Source organism: Squalius cephalus (genome assembly GCF_949319135.1).
Source record: "Squalius cephalus genome assembly, chromosome: 11".
Taxonomy (NCBI): domain Eukaryota; kingdom Metazoa; phylum Chordata; class Actinopteri; order Cypriniformes; family Leuciscidae; genus Squalius; species Squalius cephalus.
In genome coordinates, this window is record NC_137132.1 from 6,964,813 (window position 1) to 6,984,156 (window position 19,344).

The window sequence follows — 19,344 nt, forward strand, 5'->3', positions numbered from 1 at the left end:
CTAAAGGGCTGTACCAATCAAATTAAACTGCATTAAATAATGTAATGAGATTATTTAAAATATTTTTTGAATATACAAATAAGAAATATTATTTGTACATAGAAATAATATTTATAAACCGCCAGTAGGAGGCGGCAGGCGACCGTCTTAATGAGTGAGTCATTTATTCAAACGATTCATTCAAACGGCTGATTCATTCAGGGATGAGGCAGTTGTAAATTAATAGGAATTCATTGAATCTTTGACTCAACTGATTCGTTCAAAACACTGAATCATTCGGTAATGAAACACAGTTGAGTTTTCCTTTGAGATGCGCTGTGGAACTATTTTCGCTGCTGAAATAGAACATATATTGTGTCTAACATTCAATTGACTTAATATTAATTAAGTCAAGTCAAGTCAAGTTTATTTATATAGCGCTTTTCACAATACAGATTGTATCAAAGCAGCTGCAGTATTAAATTAAAATAATACATCAATGTTTGTTTCTAGTGGAAAACGTCCACGTTTGGTAATGCTGATCAATAGTATTGTTGATTGATTAATTAAATTAAGTATCCCCAACTGAGAAAGCCAAAGGCAACAGTGGCAAGGAACCGAAAAACTCCATCAGGTGACCTAATGGAGAAAAAAAAAACCTTGGGAGAACCCAGGCTCAGTCCGGGGCCAGTTCTCCTCTGGCGTTTATGAAGTAGAGACTGGATTTAACTGTAAGATTAAAAATATTATATAAATGCCTGGCTGAAGAGATGCGTCTTTAATCAAGTTTTAAACTGGGAGAGCGAGTCTGAGCAACGAACAGTATCAGGAAGGCTATTCCAGAGTTTTGGAGCTAAATGTGAAAATGATCTCCCTCCTTTGGTTGATCTGGATATCCTAGGTATGACCAAAAGCCTTGAATTCAGTGATCTTAAGGAGCGAGATGGATTATAGGGCGATAGAAGATCCGTTAAATAAACTGGAGCTAAGCCATTTAGGGCTTTATAAGTCAGTAGCAATACCTTGTAATTAATACGGAACTTTATAGGTAACCAATGTAGTGATGATAAAATTGGTGTTATATGGTCAAATTTTCTTGATCTAGTAAGAACTCTAGCGGCGGCATTTTGGACTAACTGTAGCTTGTTTATTGAGGATGCAGGACAACCAGCTAATAAAGCATTACAGTAATCTAATCTCGAGGTCATGAACGCATGAACTAACTTTTCTGCATCAGAAACAGATAGCATATTACGTAGCTTAGCAATGTTTCTAAGGTGGAAAAAGGCTGTTTTTTGTAACATATGAAATATGATTTTCAAAAGACAGGTTGCAATCTAATATAACACCCAGGTCTTTTACTGTAGAGGATAAAGTAACAGGACACCCTACTATGTTAAAGTTGTATTGTAAGAGGTTTTGTGGGCGGTTTTTTGAACCGATAAGTATTACCTCTGTCTTGTCTGGATTTAATAAAAGAAAATTGCGTGTCATCCAATCTTTTATATCTTTAACACACTCTGTCAATTTGGATAATTTAGCGTTTTCATCCGGCCGTGATGAAATATATATTTGAGTGTCATCAGCATGACAATGGAAACTAATTCCATGTTTCCTTATAATATTTCCAAGTGGCAGCATATATATTGAGAATAATAGAGGGCCTAACACAGATCCTTGCAGCACTCCATAGTTTACTGGAGTTATGATCGATTTTTCTCCATTTAAATAGACAAAATGGTATCGGTCAGATAGGTATGATCTGAACCAGCTTAATGCTTGTCCTTGAACACCGGCATAATTTTGTAGTCGATCTAAGAGTATTGTGTGATCTATAGTATCGAACGCAGCACTAAGATCAAGTAAAACTAATATTGAGATACAGCCTTGGTCAGAAGGTAATAGTAAATAATTTGTGATTTTAACGAGCGCAGTTTCAGTGCTATGGTGCGGCCTGAATCCAGACTGAAACTTTTCATAGATGTCATTTTCTTGTAAGAAAGAGCCTAGTTGGGCAGACACAACTTTTTCTAGTATTTTGGACATAAAAGGAAGATTTGAAATGGGTCTATAATTTGCTAGGTTATTTGGGTCTAATTGTGGTTTCTTAATGAGTGGTTTTATAACTGCCATTTTAAATGTTCTTGGAACATGACCTAAAGTTAAAGATGAGTTAATAATATTGAGGAGAGGCTCTTCCACTATAGGTAACACTTCTTTCAGTAGTTTAGTTGGTATGGGATCTAATAAATGTTGTTGTTTTAGAGGAAGTGATAAGTTTATTTAACTCTATTTGTTCTATAGTTGTAAAGCACTGTAATTGTTCTTGCGGGGTGATAATCGAGACTTAATTATAAGGCACGATTGAGGACTGAACGTTTACAATTGTGGTTCTGATGTTTTCTATTTTCTCAGTGAAGAACTTCTTGAAATCATTGCTACTAAACTGTAATGAAATATTTTGTTCAGGTGACATCTGTTTATTTGTTAGTCTAGCCACGGTGTTAAATAAAAACCTAGGATTGTTTTGGTTGTTTTCTATTAGTTTGCAGAGGTGCTCAGTTCTGGCCGATTTTAGGGCCTTTTTATAATGTGACATACTGTCTTTCCATGCGATTCTAAAGACCTCTAAATTAGTTTGTTTCCATTTACGCTCTAAATTACGGGTTTCTCTCTTTAGAACATGCGTAGTATTGTTGTACCAGGGTGCTTTACTTTTCTCTCTGACCTTTTTTAATCTAATGGGTGCAACAATATCCAATTTTCCAGAGAGAATGATGCTCATAGTGCTAGTTAATTCCTCTAGTTCATCTATTTGTTTGGGTTCACTGAGCAGCTGAGACAGATCAAATAAGCTATTTGAAAAATTATCTATGGTGGATGGAAGGATTGTTCTGCCTGATCGATAACGCGGCGCAGCATGACATATTATAGGAGTACATAATATGCAAGTTACCATGTAATGGTCAGTGACATCATCACTTTGTGGAATGATGTCTATATCGGTTGGATCGGTTCCATGTGATATAATTAAATCGAGTGTATGATTAAAATGATGAGTTGGTCCGGTAACGTTTTGCTTGACCCCAAAGGAGTTTAATAAATCTGTAAACGCAGCCCCTAACGCATCATTTGGATTATCTACGTCTATGTTAAAATCTCCAACAATTAATGCTTTATCGACATTGACTAATAGGTCTGAGAGAAAATCTGCAAACTATTTTAGGAAATCAGCGTAAGACCCAGGCGGTCTATATACGGTAGCCAAGGCTAGAGATAATAGGGATGTTTTTCTAACATCTAAGAGCATAACATTTAGTACAAGTACTTCAAACGAAATAAACTTATAACCCGTTTTCTGAGTAACATTGAGAAAATATCTATAGATTGTTGCAACGCCGCCGCCACGACCAATCAGACGGGGCTCATTCTTATAGGAGTATCCTGATGGAGTAGACTCATTTAGACCGAAATAATCATTTGGTTTAAGCCAGGTTTCAGTAAGGCAAAGTACATCAAATTACTTGTTTTTTGAACTGTAACTGTATCATATGTTATAAATATAAAAACACATTTTGAATGTTTCATTTGTTTCCAAATTAGGCTCGCAGAAACTTGTTATCGTCAGAAGCCTATATATTATATTAGGCTATTCTATTCACTATCAGTCGCCACTTACACTAAATGAATGCAGAATAGTAATTTTTTGTTAGTGACATTTTAATCAGGCTATTTGTCAGGTCGGGCAAGTAAAATTCTCTTTCACTTGCCCCTTCAAAAAAATCCACTTGGCCCGGACACGCGTAAATGTCGAGCATATTTTACATTTTACATATTTTAAATATATATTACATATTTTAAATATAATGTAGGCTAATTTCATTATAGCACTCATCAGCCTGCAGCATCCAAGACGATGTTTACTGTAAAACACACAGAGACAGAACAGCACAAACAAACAAACTCATAGTCATAGCAGAACATTTCTCCATTCATATTTTGTTTCCATTTATGTTGATTTATAAAAAAGTGAACAGCACGAGTAAGATAGGATGCGCAATATATCGAGAGACATGGAAAGGTTGATTGAGACATGATTTTGACCACTTCATTAAGTTTTGTTTTGTAGAAAGCCTCACTTTAAAGTGAGTTTCGTTTTGTATAAATTGTATCTTAATTTTAATCAATTTTTCATCAACCAATTGCCTGGATTTAATAAATAGGAAGCCAATATAACAGACAATATAATCATGGAGGCACCCCCACGGTCACTTGCATTGCACATTAACTGGAGCGCATCTCATCCTAACTTAACGAAACTCAGCGTATGCCTCACACAGACATGAGAAATAACATCAAATACACAAAGCTTGAAATGTCCTTAAAGCTAGGGTAGGTAATCCTGTTCAGAAACACTTTTTTTTATACTGGGTGAAATGGTCCTTCCATCCTGAGAGTAGTCAATACATTATGTGTTCAGAAAAAGGAATGAAAACAATCAGACCTCTGTAGCAGCTGCAGGACAGTAAAAACTCTGACCAATCACTGCCACTCGGTCCGAGTGTAAAGAACCAATCAGATGCCTTCATGTCTCGTGCCCGCGCCCCACTGCGTGCGGTGCCCTGCGTGCACTCATCACATGTCACCGTTCCCGGAAATATTCAGCTCAAAGCACCTGCATATGCAGTCAGCGAAGGCAAACAAGGCAAAAACTACTTCCTCGGACCCTGCCCGCACTCTTGAACGACCTCCTCTGCTTCGCCCTCAACCCCGGACCTGTCCTCGAACCGACGATGCGGTACTTGTCTCGGACTCGGACGTTAGTCTTCATTAGAGTCAACAATGTTTTCATCATGGAAACTCTTACATGCAAAACTTTACCAGTATCGATATGCTAGCTTGAGAGTGAGTACTAAAAGAAATCTTATTTGTTTATATTCATAGTGATAAAGTTAGGTATTTTATTACATGTGATTCTGACATGATGTCACTGTATGTACTGCGCTCCGTCCTCTCCACTCGTCTCAGGTAATAAATGTGTCTTCCAGCTGAGCCTGAGCGTTTGGCGTCGCGCGTTCATGTGTTTTGGGGGCGTGGCTTTGGAAGGAGCTCAGAAGGGAGGGGTGGGAGTGAATGGAAATAATGAGCTGTGTTTATTGCAGATTAAAAGGTCTACAGTCACTCGATTTTTATATTTTGTTTTTCAGAGTACTTACATTTTAATTATGTATTGGTATATAAAGACAGTTTAAACAAATTTGGAATGTTTTTTTTTTAGAAAAATCCTACCTACCCTAGCTTTAAACGAAAAAATTCAAAACGAACAGAAAAAGGCTACTCTCTGATTATGTAAACCATTATGTGCATTTCTCTCTATAGGCGCGTTCACTGCGAATATGGCGATCGTCAACTTAATCTTTGCAGTCGACACTGTCAGAAAACACTCGTTTATTAATAAAAATCAATACAGGTGTCACCGGATTTACAAATGCACATCTTGCTTGTTGCACGCACACATATTATGTCGAAATAACGAGATATTATGTTGAAATAACATTATTATTAATAATACATCTTTTAGAATATTTGATTGAATGCTGAATGTTGCGCTTGTTCAATTTAATAAAATTAAACCTTTCATTTTGATCATTAAAATAATTGAATATTAAATATTTAGTGGCCAAGTTTCTCATTTATTAATAGTAGGCTATATATATATATATATATATATATATATATATATATATATATATTAGCGCAGCTCCCCCTGTCAATGATCTCAGCACATGCGTTAAAAATTCTCTGGCGCCACCCGTCTCAATTTGTGTTTAAAACAGTTACAGTTTATAGACTTTAAAAACATTTGATTCACAAAGTGAAAATTAATTTTAAGAAGTTTTTTCTATCCAGTTGGTTATTGGCTTTTACCGATAAAACAGACACTTAACTTAAGCCAATAACTTAAACATTTAGTTTAAGCGTGCTGTGGTGCGACGTTGGAGTCACACATTGGTGTCACACGTCTGTGGTGCTGCGTACCTCTTTCTGTCACGTAAAAGTACACGACTGTCGACTTCGGTATGTTATCCGTGGCACTATCCACTCGTCATAGACGTGTGCCATCAAAGTACCGCGAGAGCGATTCGAGAGTAGCCGGAGAACTCAGCCAGCGCAGCTTCTCAAGAACGGGTGCAGGAGCTCTGATGACGACACAGCTGTTCCACGATTGGCCAGATTCACCGCATGACAACGATGACGTGTGTTTCGTGTTTATTCGAACACCTTTAGTTCCTCTAAAGCTCACGAATCAGTTTTGTATAACAGTAAACACTCTTTCATGTAGTTGCGACTCCACTTCATTGATAGTAGCTTATGTTGAACTTTATTCTTGTTCAAACAGACGCTGTATGATAAAGTATTGAATGAAAATGTCTCTGAAACATCTGTGTAGTATTTGGAAAATACTGCAAATTTTATTTCACTTCAGCTGTGGTAAAGTATGCAAACACCACGTGAGCGGTCACTACGGGGACCAGAAAGTGTCCGACTTCACGTCTCTGTTTGCAGCTCCTCCCCGCCTGCACGCGGCTACTCTCGCCGATTGGTTACATCCATAGACTGTAAAAAATATGGACAAAGAGTCTGTGATGTCATCCATAGACTTTCTGAAGAACGGTTTAGAAGCCGTTTATGGGGGGTATGGGCGGCACCATCTTGGAAAATCTTAGGAAATCCTTACCCCGCCCACCTTCTGGCCAATCCATATATGGGTAAAGTACACGAGTCCGGTTATTCTGCAAATGGAACAGCGCGAGTCACTCAGCTCGCTCTGCTACTCCGGTTATCTCTGTATGTATATTTTAGGCAACAATAAAACGAAATATGTTATAAAACACCACACTAACTCTTTTCGTTTTCATTTAAATAAATCTTAAACATTATAGCCACACAAATGTGGTTCAGGCAAAGCGTATTGATTATATTCACTGCATATACCGTTAGCCTATTTATAACAAAACGAAATATAAAACACAACCCTGCCTCTTCGTTTAAATATAATATAAAAATATTAAACATTTTAATATGGTCCAGGCAATATGTGCATTTGTACTAAACAACAGATGCAGTAAACAACATTACAGATCATCTTCGTTGTAATAAAATTTAAAATGACAAAACTCAACCCAGTCTCTTTTTGTTCAATTTCAGTTTTATCAATATTAGCCATTATAAAAGTACAAGAAGCTATACAAATAAAGCAAACAATTCAGTCAAACATACAAAGTCAGCGTTCTAGTCTAACCATACAACGGTAAAGTTAAATTGCTTACAAAGTTATAAAACTTCACTTAGCCCTCAGCCAAAACGATTGGCCAGGGAACAAATTATAGATTCACGGGACCAAAAATCGCCCGTTAGATATACATAAGACGAATTATATCTCATGTTTAACCACTACAGAGACGCCAGAGTCAGCGGCAAACGTCAGAACGACTAGCTGAGGAAAGGCTGTTCCAGGCGGGGTACATGAGCGCAGAGCGGACATTTTAACATGAGGTCTATGGACATTTGCTCCCTTTTGGGACCTGCCCCTAGCGGATTTTCAGTGTATTGCAGTTTTTCGCACTTCCGGGTAGGCTTCATTTTTCAGATTAGAATGTTGCTGTTTGGTTACATCCAAATCTTGAAAAATCTTGAAAAAATGCGCAGTGGTCTCTGCTCTGGGGGCGTGTCCGCTGGCTGTGCTGAAACCACGCCCACTCGCAGGAAAGTTGACTCGTGGGCACGCACTGCCGATCATGGCACCAGTTGTCGGCGCGACGGGAGGATGAAGGCCGAGGCGGGAGATAGTCGGTTCGGCCCCATTCACCAGTAACAGCGGATTATCAGTGAATCCCAGTTGTCTCCAACAAAAGTTTATAAAACTATCCTGTGTAAAATGATCACTACAGAGGCGGGTGTTGGTGGTGATCCTCGGCTCTCCATCAAGGTGGCTCTTCACAAAATTAATCCACCTCTTATTGATATGATCGTTGTTTGGAAATTTAAATAAAAACACCGATCTTTTTTGTAAGTGATCGCATCCTGGTAATACGCATTTCTGTGACGAAGGCATAGCTAGCTAGCAAACTGTAGGCTGTAGTAAATAATACTGACTGTAACTCGCGATTGAGCGCCGAACTCATAGGGGAGGGGGCAGCCTCAGGGGCTCCAGTGCTACATCGACAGTAGGGGCGGGGCAAGGAGCTCAGCGGCTCCAGTGCGTCATCGATCCCCCGTATTAGCCCAAAAAAACCTGAACAAAGCAACGATGAAAAACTGTTTAACGGTCTAACTCCACAATTCAGTACTTCACAATTCACAGTCTTTGTAATGTGTTTTAGCAAAATACAATTCTAACATTTATAATGTGTTTAGATTTTTTTAGAATTGCCTTTACAGGGACTTTAAACGAGGAGGAGCTAAACGTAAGCTCCACCCATTTGCTCTGCAGTGAGGACCAAATGGAATTTTGTGGAAACCTGTATTAATACCTGAGTGGAATCTTTCTACAGTATTCACTCATGACAGTAAAATAGGACATTCTAAGTCAATTTACTGCAGTATTTCCTCTCTCAATCAGTAGAAAATGTGGTTAACAAAGTCATGCTTTAAAAAAAAGAAATACAGTCATATACCGTGAAACCGGTATCATTTTGAAAAATACTGTGATATAATATTTGGTCATACCACCCACCACTAACTCTAAACTCAAGCTAAACACAGTCAGAACTGAGAAATGAAGAACATGCTGGATTCATTACTGTTAATTATGTTCATCTTTCTGCATTAACACTTTTTTAAAGTATTGTTTTTAATTTTGTAAAATGAAAACACACACACAGTAATTGCCACTCCATACATATTACATAGTACAGATCTAGTAAGTAACAGTAAAACTAGCCTATGTTGTGAATACTGTCATTTATTAAAGCAGATTTTGCACAAGACTGAATTTTAATATAGTGCAAATAAGAGATAATTTTTCCTGATTGAATGATACTTTAGAAGTTTTATGATCATGTTTTGTGACATTTTAGATCTGTCTAATAATCCATCAAAAATAATAATTTGTGCTTTAAGTTTGAACTTTCTCTTTAATAATGGATTCACTGCTAAACTGATCTGATCTGAACTGAGAGAGTGAAGTGTGTGTCATTGTTCTCTACAGGTTGATTAAGTGTGGCGTCACAGATGAAGGTTTTGCTGCTCTGACTTCAGCTCTGAGATCAAACCCTGAACACCTGAGAGAACTGAATCTGACTGGGAATAAAATAGGAAAATCAGTGAATCTGCTGTCTGATGTACTACAGAATCCTCACTGTAAACTGGAGATACTGTGGTAAGATCATATTTGACTCTCACACATGATTCACAATGTAAAGTATATTTGAAGTGTTCAGCCTCTTTCTGCTGCTGTGAGTTCAGATTATTGAGCTGTAAATGATTGAACACATGAGCTGATCCTCAATAACATGAAACTGCAGGACTGAGAGTCACACTGAAATACACACTTTCACACACAATCAACATTTCAGTCTCTTGATTTAAACAGACTCGAGCTCAACACAGTCAGAACTGAGAAATGAAGAACATGCTGGATTCATTCTCACTGTTAATTATGTTCATCTTTCTGCATTGACGGTTTCTAAAGGATTGTTTTTAGTATTGTGAAATGAAAACACACACACACACACACACACACACACACACACACACACACACACACACACACACACACACACACACACACACACACTAATTGACACTCCATACATATTACATAGTACATATCTAAGTAACATAGTACAACTAGCCTATGTTTTGAATAGTATCATTTATTAAAGCAGATTTTGCACAAGACTGACTTTTAATGTTGTGCAAATAAGAGATTATTTTTCCTGATTGAATGATACTTTAGATGTTTTATGATCATGTTTTGTGACATTTTAGATCTCAATCTAATGATCCCTTAAATATATTAATTTGTGTTTTAAGTTTGAACTTTCTCTTTAATAATGGATTCACTGCTAAACTGATCTGGGGCCTCATTTATAAAACTGTGCGTAGGAACCTTACTAAAAGTGTACGTGCGCCTGAAAGCCAAAAATGGCGTACGCAAAAAAATATTCAGACTTATAAAACCGTGCGTACGCCAGAACCTGCGCAGAATTCGCCTTTGGCTAAGCCACACCCCAGAATGTAGATTGACCAATCACAGCGCAGCCAAGAACGAGCTCCGACAGAGGTCCGACACTTTTTCACAGCGCTCCATTGACTTTAACGCAGGCGTCTCATATTTTTGGTCTCGGCAGGCTATTACCGTCATAGTTTTATCATAAATATGGTTAAACGTTGTATCTGGGGCATTTGTAACACAGATACGCGTTTCCCAGAGAGGTTGGAGGGGGGTGTCCGTTTTTTCCCCTTCCCAAAACCGAAGTCAAATCCTGACAAGTGTCGTTTTTGGATTAAACTGTGTGTGTGGACGTCCTGACAGTCAGCTAAACCCCTCAAGGATCAACAAGCACACTTTTGTGTGCTCTAAGGTAAATTTTGCTTTTAACCTTACTGTGAAGTTATACTAGTTAGACAGTTTTATGCTGTTTGTTTTAGCTAACTTTGTTATTCAAGATACTTTGTTATTCAAGATACAAACACCTAATGTTAACGTTAGGTGTTTGTATCTTGAATAACAAAGTTAGCTAACATCCAGCCGCTAGTCAAAACATAGTCTACAATCCTGATTTACGTGATAACTAAACTATCGCTAAGCTTGCTTGCTAGTACCTTGATTCTTCATTAATTAGGGTAACATTAGAGAACCGAAATCATAACCTAAAACAGCATAAAACTGTCTAACTAGTATAACTTCACAGTAAGGTTAAAAGCAAAATTTACCTTAGAGCACACAAAAGTGTGCTTGTTGATCCTTGAGGGGTTTAGCTGACTGTGAGGACGTCCACACACACAGTTTAATCCAAAGACGACACTTGTCAGGATTTGACTTCGGTTTTGGTAAGGGGAAAAAACGGACCCCCCCCCCCCCCCCAACCTCTCTGGGAAACGCGTATCTGTGTTACAAATGCCCCAGGCACAACGTTTAACCATATCTCTGATAAAACTACGACGGTAATAGCCTGCCGAGACCAAAAATATGAGACGCCTGCGTTAAAGTCAATGGAGCGCTGTGAAAAAGTGTCGGACCTCTGTCGGAGCTCGTTCTTGGCTGCGCTATGATTGGTCAATCTACATTCTAGGGTGTGGCTTAGCCAAAGGCGAATTCAATTTATAAATCCCAGTCAGCGGAAGATTGTGCGTACATGCGTCTCCACCCGAAATAACCATATATGGAGCTTACAACGCCTAGTTTTACTATGCAGATCCTCATCTACATATCATTTGCATATGATTATTCATCCACGTGATAACTTAAACGTTATCACGTGGATGAATAATCATATGCAAATGATATAAACGGTACAAGAAACATTACATTAATACAAATCAAGTAGTTGTCTATCCTTGCCTTGTTTTTGAATAGCCTACATAAATCAAATAGTGTAAAATACATTTCAGAGAAAGTTTTTCTCAATCTTTTCCACTTGCCGAATTGTATTTTTAATTGATTTATATTTTTAATGGAAACAGATAGGCCTTGGGCATTATTTGCACGAAACTATTTTCTCAGACAATCTGGTATTATCATGATAAGCAATTATCTCTGTGGTTAAAACATTAAAGTACGCCACAGGAAAAGTGTTCAAAAACATCGCATCCACAACAAATATTTCTAATGATTGAATTTAAAAAAATGTTGTAACTTCATTAATGATTTCATGTTTAAGTGTTTAACTCCATTAATTTGAATGGCATATTTAATATAAATGTTTATATCAGAAGTATTTTATTTATTTAAACTGTTATTTGCGTCAGTTTCACTAAACGGCTCAACACGCTCGCTGCCGTGGACATTTAAGAAGGAATGGATATTTGCTTCAAGTGACAGGCTTGGTGATTGAAATTGTATTTGTAAAATCTTTCTGTATAATTTTCTTTAGATTTTCTGTATAAAAGTGACCAAAAATACATTTAACTCCAGCTCACCATTGGTGTCGCCAAAGTGCTCCATCTCCAAAACGTTTGTACGCATGGGTCAGAGTTTGCATGCATGTGCGCAAATTTTCCCATCAAGTTTTTCTTTATAAATCTCACCTTTTGCGCAGGAACTGGCGTACGCATGTTTTCAGCCCCGTTTTGTGCTTACGCAAGCTTTATAAATGAGGCCCCTGATCTGAACTGAGAGAGTGAAGTGTGTGTCATTGTTCTCTACAGGTTGAATTCTTGTGGCGTCACAGATGAAGGTTTTGCTGCTCTGACTTCAGCTCTGAGATCAAACCCTGAACACCTGAGAAAACTGAGTCTGTCATTTAATCAAATAGGAAAATCAGTGAATCTGCTGTCTGATGTACTACAGAATCCTCACTGTAAACTGGAGAAATTAGAGTATGATCATATTTGACTCTCACACATGAATCACAATGTAAAGTATATTTGAAGTGTTCAGCCTCTTTCTGCTGCTGTGAGTTCAGATTATTGAGCTGTAAATGATTGAACACATTTTACATCATCAATCAATGACACATTTGGTGATGTGAGCTGCGTTACACGCGGGATTGAAATGGTGGCTACAGAAATCTCTAATGTTTATTTTGCTCATGGCTTGTCTTGAAAAACAAAGACAATGTGACGGTTGTCGTAGGAGAAGTCACTGCAGGACTGAGAGTCAAATCTTCAGACACTGTCAGAATCTCGTCTGAGGTAAAATTTGATCGCAACGGTCATTAATCGGCTGTCGGTGAACGTATCAAATAGAGCTGCACGATTAATCACAATTAACATGAAATCGATTTTGCTTATCGCTATTATGAAATCGCAAAAGCTGAGATTATTTATTATGTGCAGCTTGTCAGTGACGTACGGCTCTGATCAGTAGTAAACGCTGCTCCATCTGAAAGCACTGTGAGTTTGAGTCGCTTTTAATGTGCATTTGAAAAAGAAACACATCAAACATCTTTCCAAACAAAAAGACAAACTAACGATCAAACACTTCAGGTTTTGGCCTAAGATCAGAGGAAACTTTTAGGATTTGCTAAATATGTCTCAGACGGCCAAATCGTGGCCAAAATCGCACAGTGTGCAGTCGGCTTAACAGTAAAACTAATCTATGTTGTGAATAGTCTCTTTTATTAAAGCAGATATTGCACAAGACTGACTTTTAATATAGTGCAAATAAGAGATTATTTTTCCTGATTGAATGATACTTTAGATGTTTTATGATCATGTTTTGTGACATTTTAGATCTCAATCTAATGATCCATCAAACATATTAATTTGAGCTTTAAGTTTGAACTTTCTCTTTATTAATGGATTCAGTGCTAAACTGATCTGATCTGAAACTGAGAGAGTGAAGTGTGTGTCATTGTTCTCTACAGGTTGAGTTATTGTGGCGTCACAGATGAAGGTTTTGCTGCTCTGACTTCAGCTCTGAGATCAAACCCTGAACACCTGAGAAAACTGGATCTGTCATGGAATAAAATAGGAAAATCAGTGAATCTGCTGTCTGATGTACTACAGAATCCTCACTGTAAACTGGAGAAATTAGAGTAAGATCATATTTGACTTTCACACATGAATCACAATGTAAAGTCTATTTGAAGTGTTCAGCCTCTTTCTGCTGCTGTGAGTTCAGATTATTGAGCTGTAAATGATTGAACACGTTTTACATCATCAATCAATGTCACGTTTGGTGATGTGAGCTGCGTTACACGCGGGATTGAAATGGTGGCTACAGAAATCTCTAAAGTTTATTTTGCTCATGGCTTGTCTTGAAAAACGAAGACAATGTGACGGTTGTTGTAGGAGAAGTCACTGCAGGACTGAGAGTCAAATCTTCAGACGCTGTCAGAATCTCGTCGGAGGTAAAATTTGATCACAACGGTCATTAATCGGCTGTCAGTGAACATATCAAATAGAGCTGCACGATTAATCACAATTAACATGAAATTGATTTTGCTTATCACTATTATGAAATCGCAAAAGCTGTGATTATTTATTTTGTGCAGTTTGTCAGTGACGTACGGCTCTGATCAGTAGTAAACGCTGCTCCATCTGAAAGCACTGCAGGTTTGAGTCGCTTTTAATGTACATTTGAAAAAGCAACACTCATCAAACATCTTCCCAAACATGAGAAGCATTTATGAACCTCTTGTCCAACAAAAGACAACATTAATAAATCAAAGCATTTCAATCTTCTGTTTATTCAGCTACAGACAGTATAATGCCAATGGGGATTTCCTGGAATGATGTGTGTTATCGTTCTTCTGTGGTGAGGCATATTTAGAGTGTGTAGAGCATTTACCCAATGCTCGCTTGTAGTTTAATGTGCCTCTGTAGCCACCATAACCGCAAAACCGGCTGGCGGTCAATACCATGCTAGGCTACTGATTATGGAGAGCTGTATGAGGAGGCTAATAAACAGAGTTCGGTTTATAAAGTATTCCCTTTGCATGGTCTTTCTACATGGTGTCAGAAGTGAACACGGACACTTTTGATCGTGCAGTTCATTCATCACGGAGCGCACGACTACTTGCCGGTCGAATAAGGACAGTAACCAGCTTCTAACGTTGCTACCGGCTATCCTGCCAACGGACATACAGTGCGTCATGTCGGACGGATTTCGCAGACCGGACCCCCTCGTCTTTGATGAGAACATCGCGGAGAATTGGCGAGTGTTCGAACAGGAATATGACATTTTTATCGCGGCGGCACACTCTGACAAGCCGGCCCGCACACAAGCCTACATTCTCCTCAATCTCGCAGGATCGGAGGCCATTGAAAGGGAGAGGTCGTTCGTCTACGCGCCCGCGGTGAGAGGACCCGACGTTGACGACGCACCGGGACCCATCATCACTCCGGCTGAGTCAAAAGAGAACCCCGAATGTTTGAAGAGGAAATTCCGGGCGATCTGCAGTCCCCGAATAAACATTATAGTGGAGAGACACAAGTTCAATACACGGTTCCAAAACCAAGGTGAGCCATTCGAATCATATGTCACAGATCTAAGGATAAAAGCAAAGAGCTTTAACTTCGGAACACTGCAAGACGAGCTCATCCGTGACAGACTGGTCTGTGGCATAACTGATGATAATCTAAGAAAAATAATGCTGCGTGATAGTGAGCTAACTATAGCTAAAGCTATCTCACTGTGTCAAATTTATGAGCAAACAGAACATCACACCAGGGTATTGTCATCGTCGCACGCTCCTCCTAGTGTTGACAGTCTGCAGTACAAATGTGGGAGGAAGCAGAGCTTTGGGCCACGACAGAGGACACAGACAGGGAGAAATGAACAGCCCATTGTCAACTGTAATAATTGTGGTGGCAGCCATGATGCCAAGAGAGAAAGTTGTCCAGCTTCTGGTCAACAATGCCATGCATGTAAAAAATGGAACCACTACAAGAAATGCTGCAGGTCAGTGCAGAGATACTCTAGGATGCAAAGCTCCAGGGAGTCTGTCCACCACCTCGAACTGAACCAGGCCACGGGCAGCACTGCTGAAGATGACTCATTCTGTATTGATGGAATAACACCAGTTGTCGTGGACACAATAGACTCAAATGTATATGAGAAAAATGTAGCGTTCGCCACTGTGCACATCAATGGCAAAGCTGTGGAGATGAAAGTCGACACAGGTGGACAGTGCAATGTTCTATCCTATGATGCTTTCAAACATGTGGAGAGCGGGGAACCGATTGACCGCTCAATAATCACCAACCTTGTCGCATATGGGGGAAACATGATCAGCACTTTGGGCTCAGTCGTCCTGCAATGTCAGCTTGCAGGTCAGCAATACAAACTACAGTTCTACATCGTGGAGAGGAATGTCCAGCCACTACTAGGCCTACTAGCATGCCTACGCATGAAGTTAGTGACACTGAGCAAGGATGTTCACCAACTCAGTGTGAACACAGATATCAACCTGCCACACAAGATCTTCACAGAGTATGCAGATCTATTCAAGGATGAACTTGACAAGCTACCGGTGACATATTCTATGAAAATAGACCCTGACGTGCAGCCCGTCGTCCGCCCAACACGCCGCATCCCTGTAGCCATGCAAGACAGAGTGAAAGCGGAGCTAGAGAGAATGGCAGACCTGGGTGTCATCACTCCCGTGTCAGAGCCAACTGAATGGGTGTCATCCATGGTAGCAACAAACAAGAAGCAAACAAAGGACATAAGGATCTGCATTGACCCCAAAGATCTAAACACAGCCTTAAAGCGCCCCCACCATCCGATGCGCACGGTTGAAGAGGTTGCATCACAGATGGCTAATGCAACACTGTTTTCAGTACTTGACGCCAAAAGCTCATTTTGGCAGATATCCCTGGACAGTAAGTCATCTCTGTTGACCACATTTAGCACACCTTTTGGACGCTACAGGTTCCTAAGAATGCCATTCGGAATAAACTCAGCCAGCGAAGTATTCCAGCACGCAATGGAACAGATATTCGTGGGGTACCCCTGTGCCATCATCGTCGACGACATAATCGTCGGAGGCTGCACGGAAGCGGAGCACGATGCAAACCTAAAGAGAGTGCTTGACCGTGCGCGCAAAGTCAATCTGAGACTCAACCCCCTCAAGTGCAAGTTCCGGCTGACAGAGGTAACTTATGTCGGTCATGTGTTCACCAGCGAAGGCCTGAAAGCAGATCCTGACAAGACCACTGCAATCACTGAAATGCCTGTTCCCGGAGATGTGGCAGCTCTACAACGATTTCTAGGCATGGTAAATTACCTGGGAAAGTTCGTACCAAACCTCAGTGAGTTAACTGCCCCTCTCAATCAGCTGACACGCAAAGACACAGCGTGGTGCTGGCTGAAGCAACACCAAGATGCATACGACACATTGAGAAGATGCATCTCCAGTCCGCCTGTCCTGTCATACTACGATGTTGACCAACCAGTCACACTCACGTGTGACGCTTCCCAACACGGACTGGGAGCAGCATGTTTACAAGGGGGCAGACCAATAGCCTACGCATCAAGGACAATGACTGAGATCGAAACACGCTACGCCCAAATCGAGAAAGAACTCCTGTCAGTTGTGTTTGCGTGTGCGCGTTTCAATGACTATATCTACGGGAAGCCTGTCACCATAGAGACCGACCATCAACCTCTGATCACCATCATCAGAAAGCCCATCTTCTCAGCGCCTGCACGACTGCAACGCATGATGCTGCAGCTCCAAAAATACAACATCGACCTGGTCTACAAAAAAGGTAAACACATGTACCTGGCCGATACCCTGTCACGCGCACCTAGAGCATCCACACTTCAACATGTAAACGAGCTGAACGACTTTGAGGTCATGTCAGTCAGCCGAGTCTCATCCAGCCGCTTAGATGAACTAAAGAGGCACACAGCAGAAGACGGACTACTGCAAACCCTCTCATCTGTCATCAAACACGGATGGCCTGTCAAACAGCATAACGCTCCACCATCCATCAGTTCTTTTTTCCCATTCAGAGATGAGCTCACCATCGAGGAGGGCGTCGTCATGAAAGGTCACAGACTTGTCGTTCCCCGGTCACTGCAGAAAGCCTACACAGACATCGTGCACAGAGGACATCCAGGAGCGGAGTCCACCAAACGCAGAGCCCGGGACATAGTGTTCTGGCCCACTATGAGCAGTGACATTGACAGAGCAGTACTCTCATGCTCTGTTTGCAAGAGTCAGAAGCCCCATCAGCAGAGAGAACCACTACAGTCACAACCAGTTCCGGACCTACCATGGTCTACAGTAGCAACTGACATCTTCGAATGGGATGGCAAGCATTTTCAGGTGCTTGTAGACTCATATTCTGGCTGGTACGAGATTGACCTTCTCAAGGACATCACTTCTACAACAGTCCTCACAAAACTGAAAAGACACTTTTCTGTGCATGGCTCCCCACATCTTCTCATCTCAGATAATGCCAGACAGTACACTAGCCAGAAATTCAGAGATTTTGCTACACAGTGGGACTTCAAGCATGTAACCAGCAGTCCTGAGTTCCCACAGTGCAACGGCTTGGCTGAAAGAGCAGTGCAAAGTGCCAAGCAACTGATGGAGAAGTCGAAAAGGGATGGTACTGACGTGTTCCTCAACCTTCTAAACACGAGGAACATCCCTCGCAATGCACAGCTTGGCTCACCTGCACAAAGACTAATGTCAAGGCAGACTCGTACTACCCTCCCAGTCAGCAGACAGTTATTGCAGCCAGCATCCCTCAACACCCAACAAGTCGCAGCCCAGCTCCAGAAGAAGAGCCTCTCCCAGAAGCTGAGCTATGACAAATCCAGCCGCCCTCTTTAACCACTGCTGGAAGGCGAAGTGGTCCGGATGCAGACCCCCCGGGGGTATGATCGTATGGGGACAGTAAGAAAGATCTGTGAGGAGCCACGGTCTTACATCATCCAGTCTGGAGGCAAAGACTACAGGAGAAACCGCAGACACCTTTTGCCTGTCGCCGAGCGATCTCCAAATCAGCCTGACTGCGTCGACCTACAGCCCCTCAACCCAGCTGCCGGTGAAACACCTCCCATCTACGGGGAGGAACAATGGGATCCCACGGACACTGTACCACCGCCAGTCCAGGTACCCGTAGCTACTTCGCCTGCCCACGCTGGTAAGAGCCCCTACACAACACGTTTTGGTCGTACAGTCAGACCAAACCCCAAATACAAAGACTGAATATTGGACTATGAATGGACCACTTAATGTTCGGTATGACGACATTGTAATAAAAAAAATAAAAAAAAGTCATGCCTTCCTTGGATACATTGGTTATCATGTCTACGTTTCAGTCAGTTTAAACATTGAAGTTCTGATGTTCAAATTGAATATGGTTATATGTTGTTGATGATACTATAAGCTAAAGAAAGGGGATGTAGAGCATTTACCCAATGCTCGCTTGTAGTTTAATGTGCCTCTGTAGCCACCATACTTGTTACCATACGGCGCCTGCGCAAAACCGGCTGGCGGTCGATACCATGCTAGGCTACTGATTATGGAGAGCTGTATGAGGAGGCTAATAAACAGAGTTCGGTTTATAAAGTATTCCCTTTGCATGGTCTTTCTACAGTGTGTATGTGTGTGTGTGTGTGTGTGTGTGTGTGTGTGTGTGTGTGTGTGTGTGTGTGAGACACCCTCTGGCTTTCAAATCGAGCAGCATTTACTACCGATCACAGAGCCGTACTTCACTGACAAACTGCACATA

The 19,344-nt window shown here is 40.6% G+C and overlaps 1 protein-coding gene across 1 annotated transcript in view; it reads left to right on the forward strand.

Annotated features, from left to right (window-relative positions):
• Positions 1-19,344, forward strand: part of LOC307167269 (NACHT, LRR and PYD domains-containing protein 3-like) — a gene marked incomplete at its 5' end in the record, with an annotated part of 78,719 nt that overhangs the window by 24,768 nt on the left and 34,607 nt on the right. Inside the window, 3 exons of the mRNA XM_079886255.1 lie at positions 9,191-9,361; positions 12,355-12,525; positions 13,515-13,685. Coding sequence (XP_079742381.1) covers positions 9,191-9,361; positions 12,355-12,525; positions 13,515-13,685 — 513 coding nt within the window. The remainder of the gene's footprint in view (positions 1-9,190; positions 9,362-12,354; positions 12,526-13,514; positions 13,686-19,344) is intronic.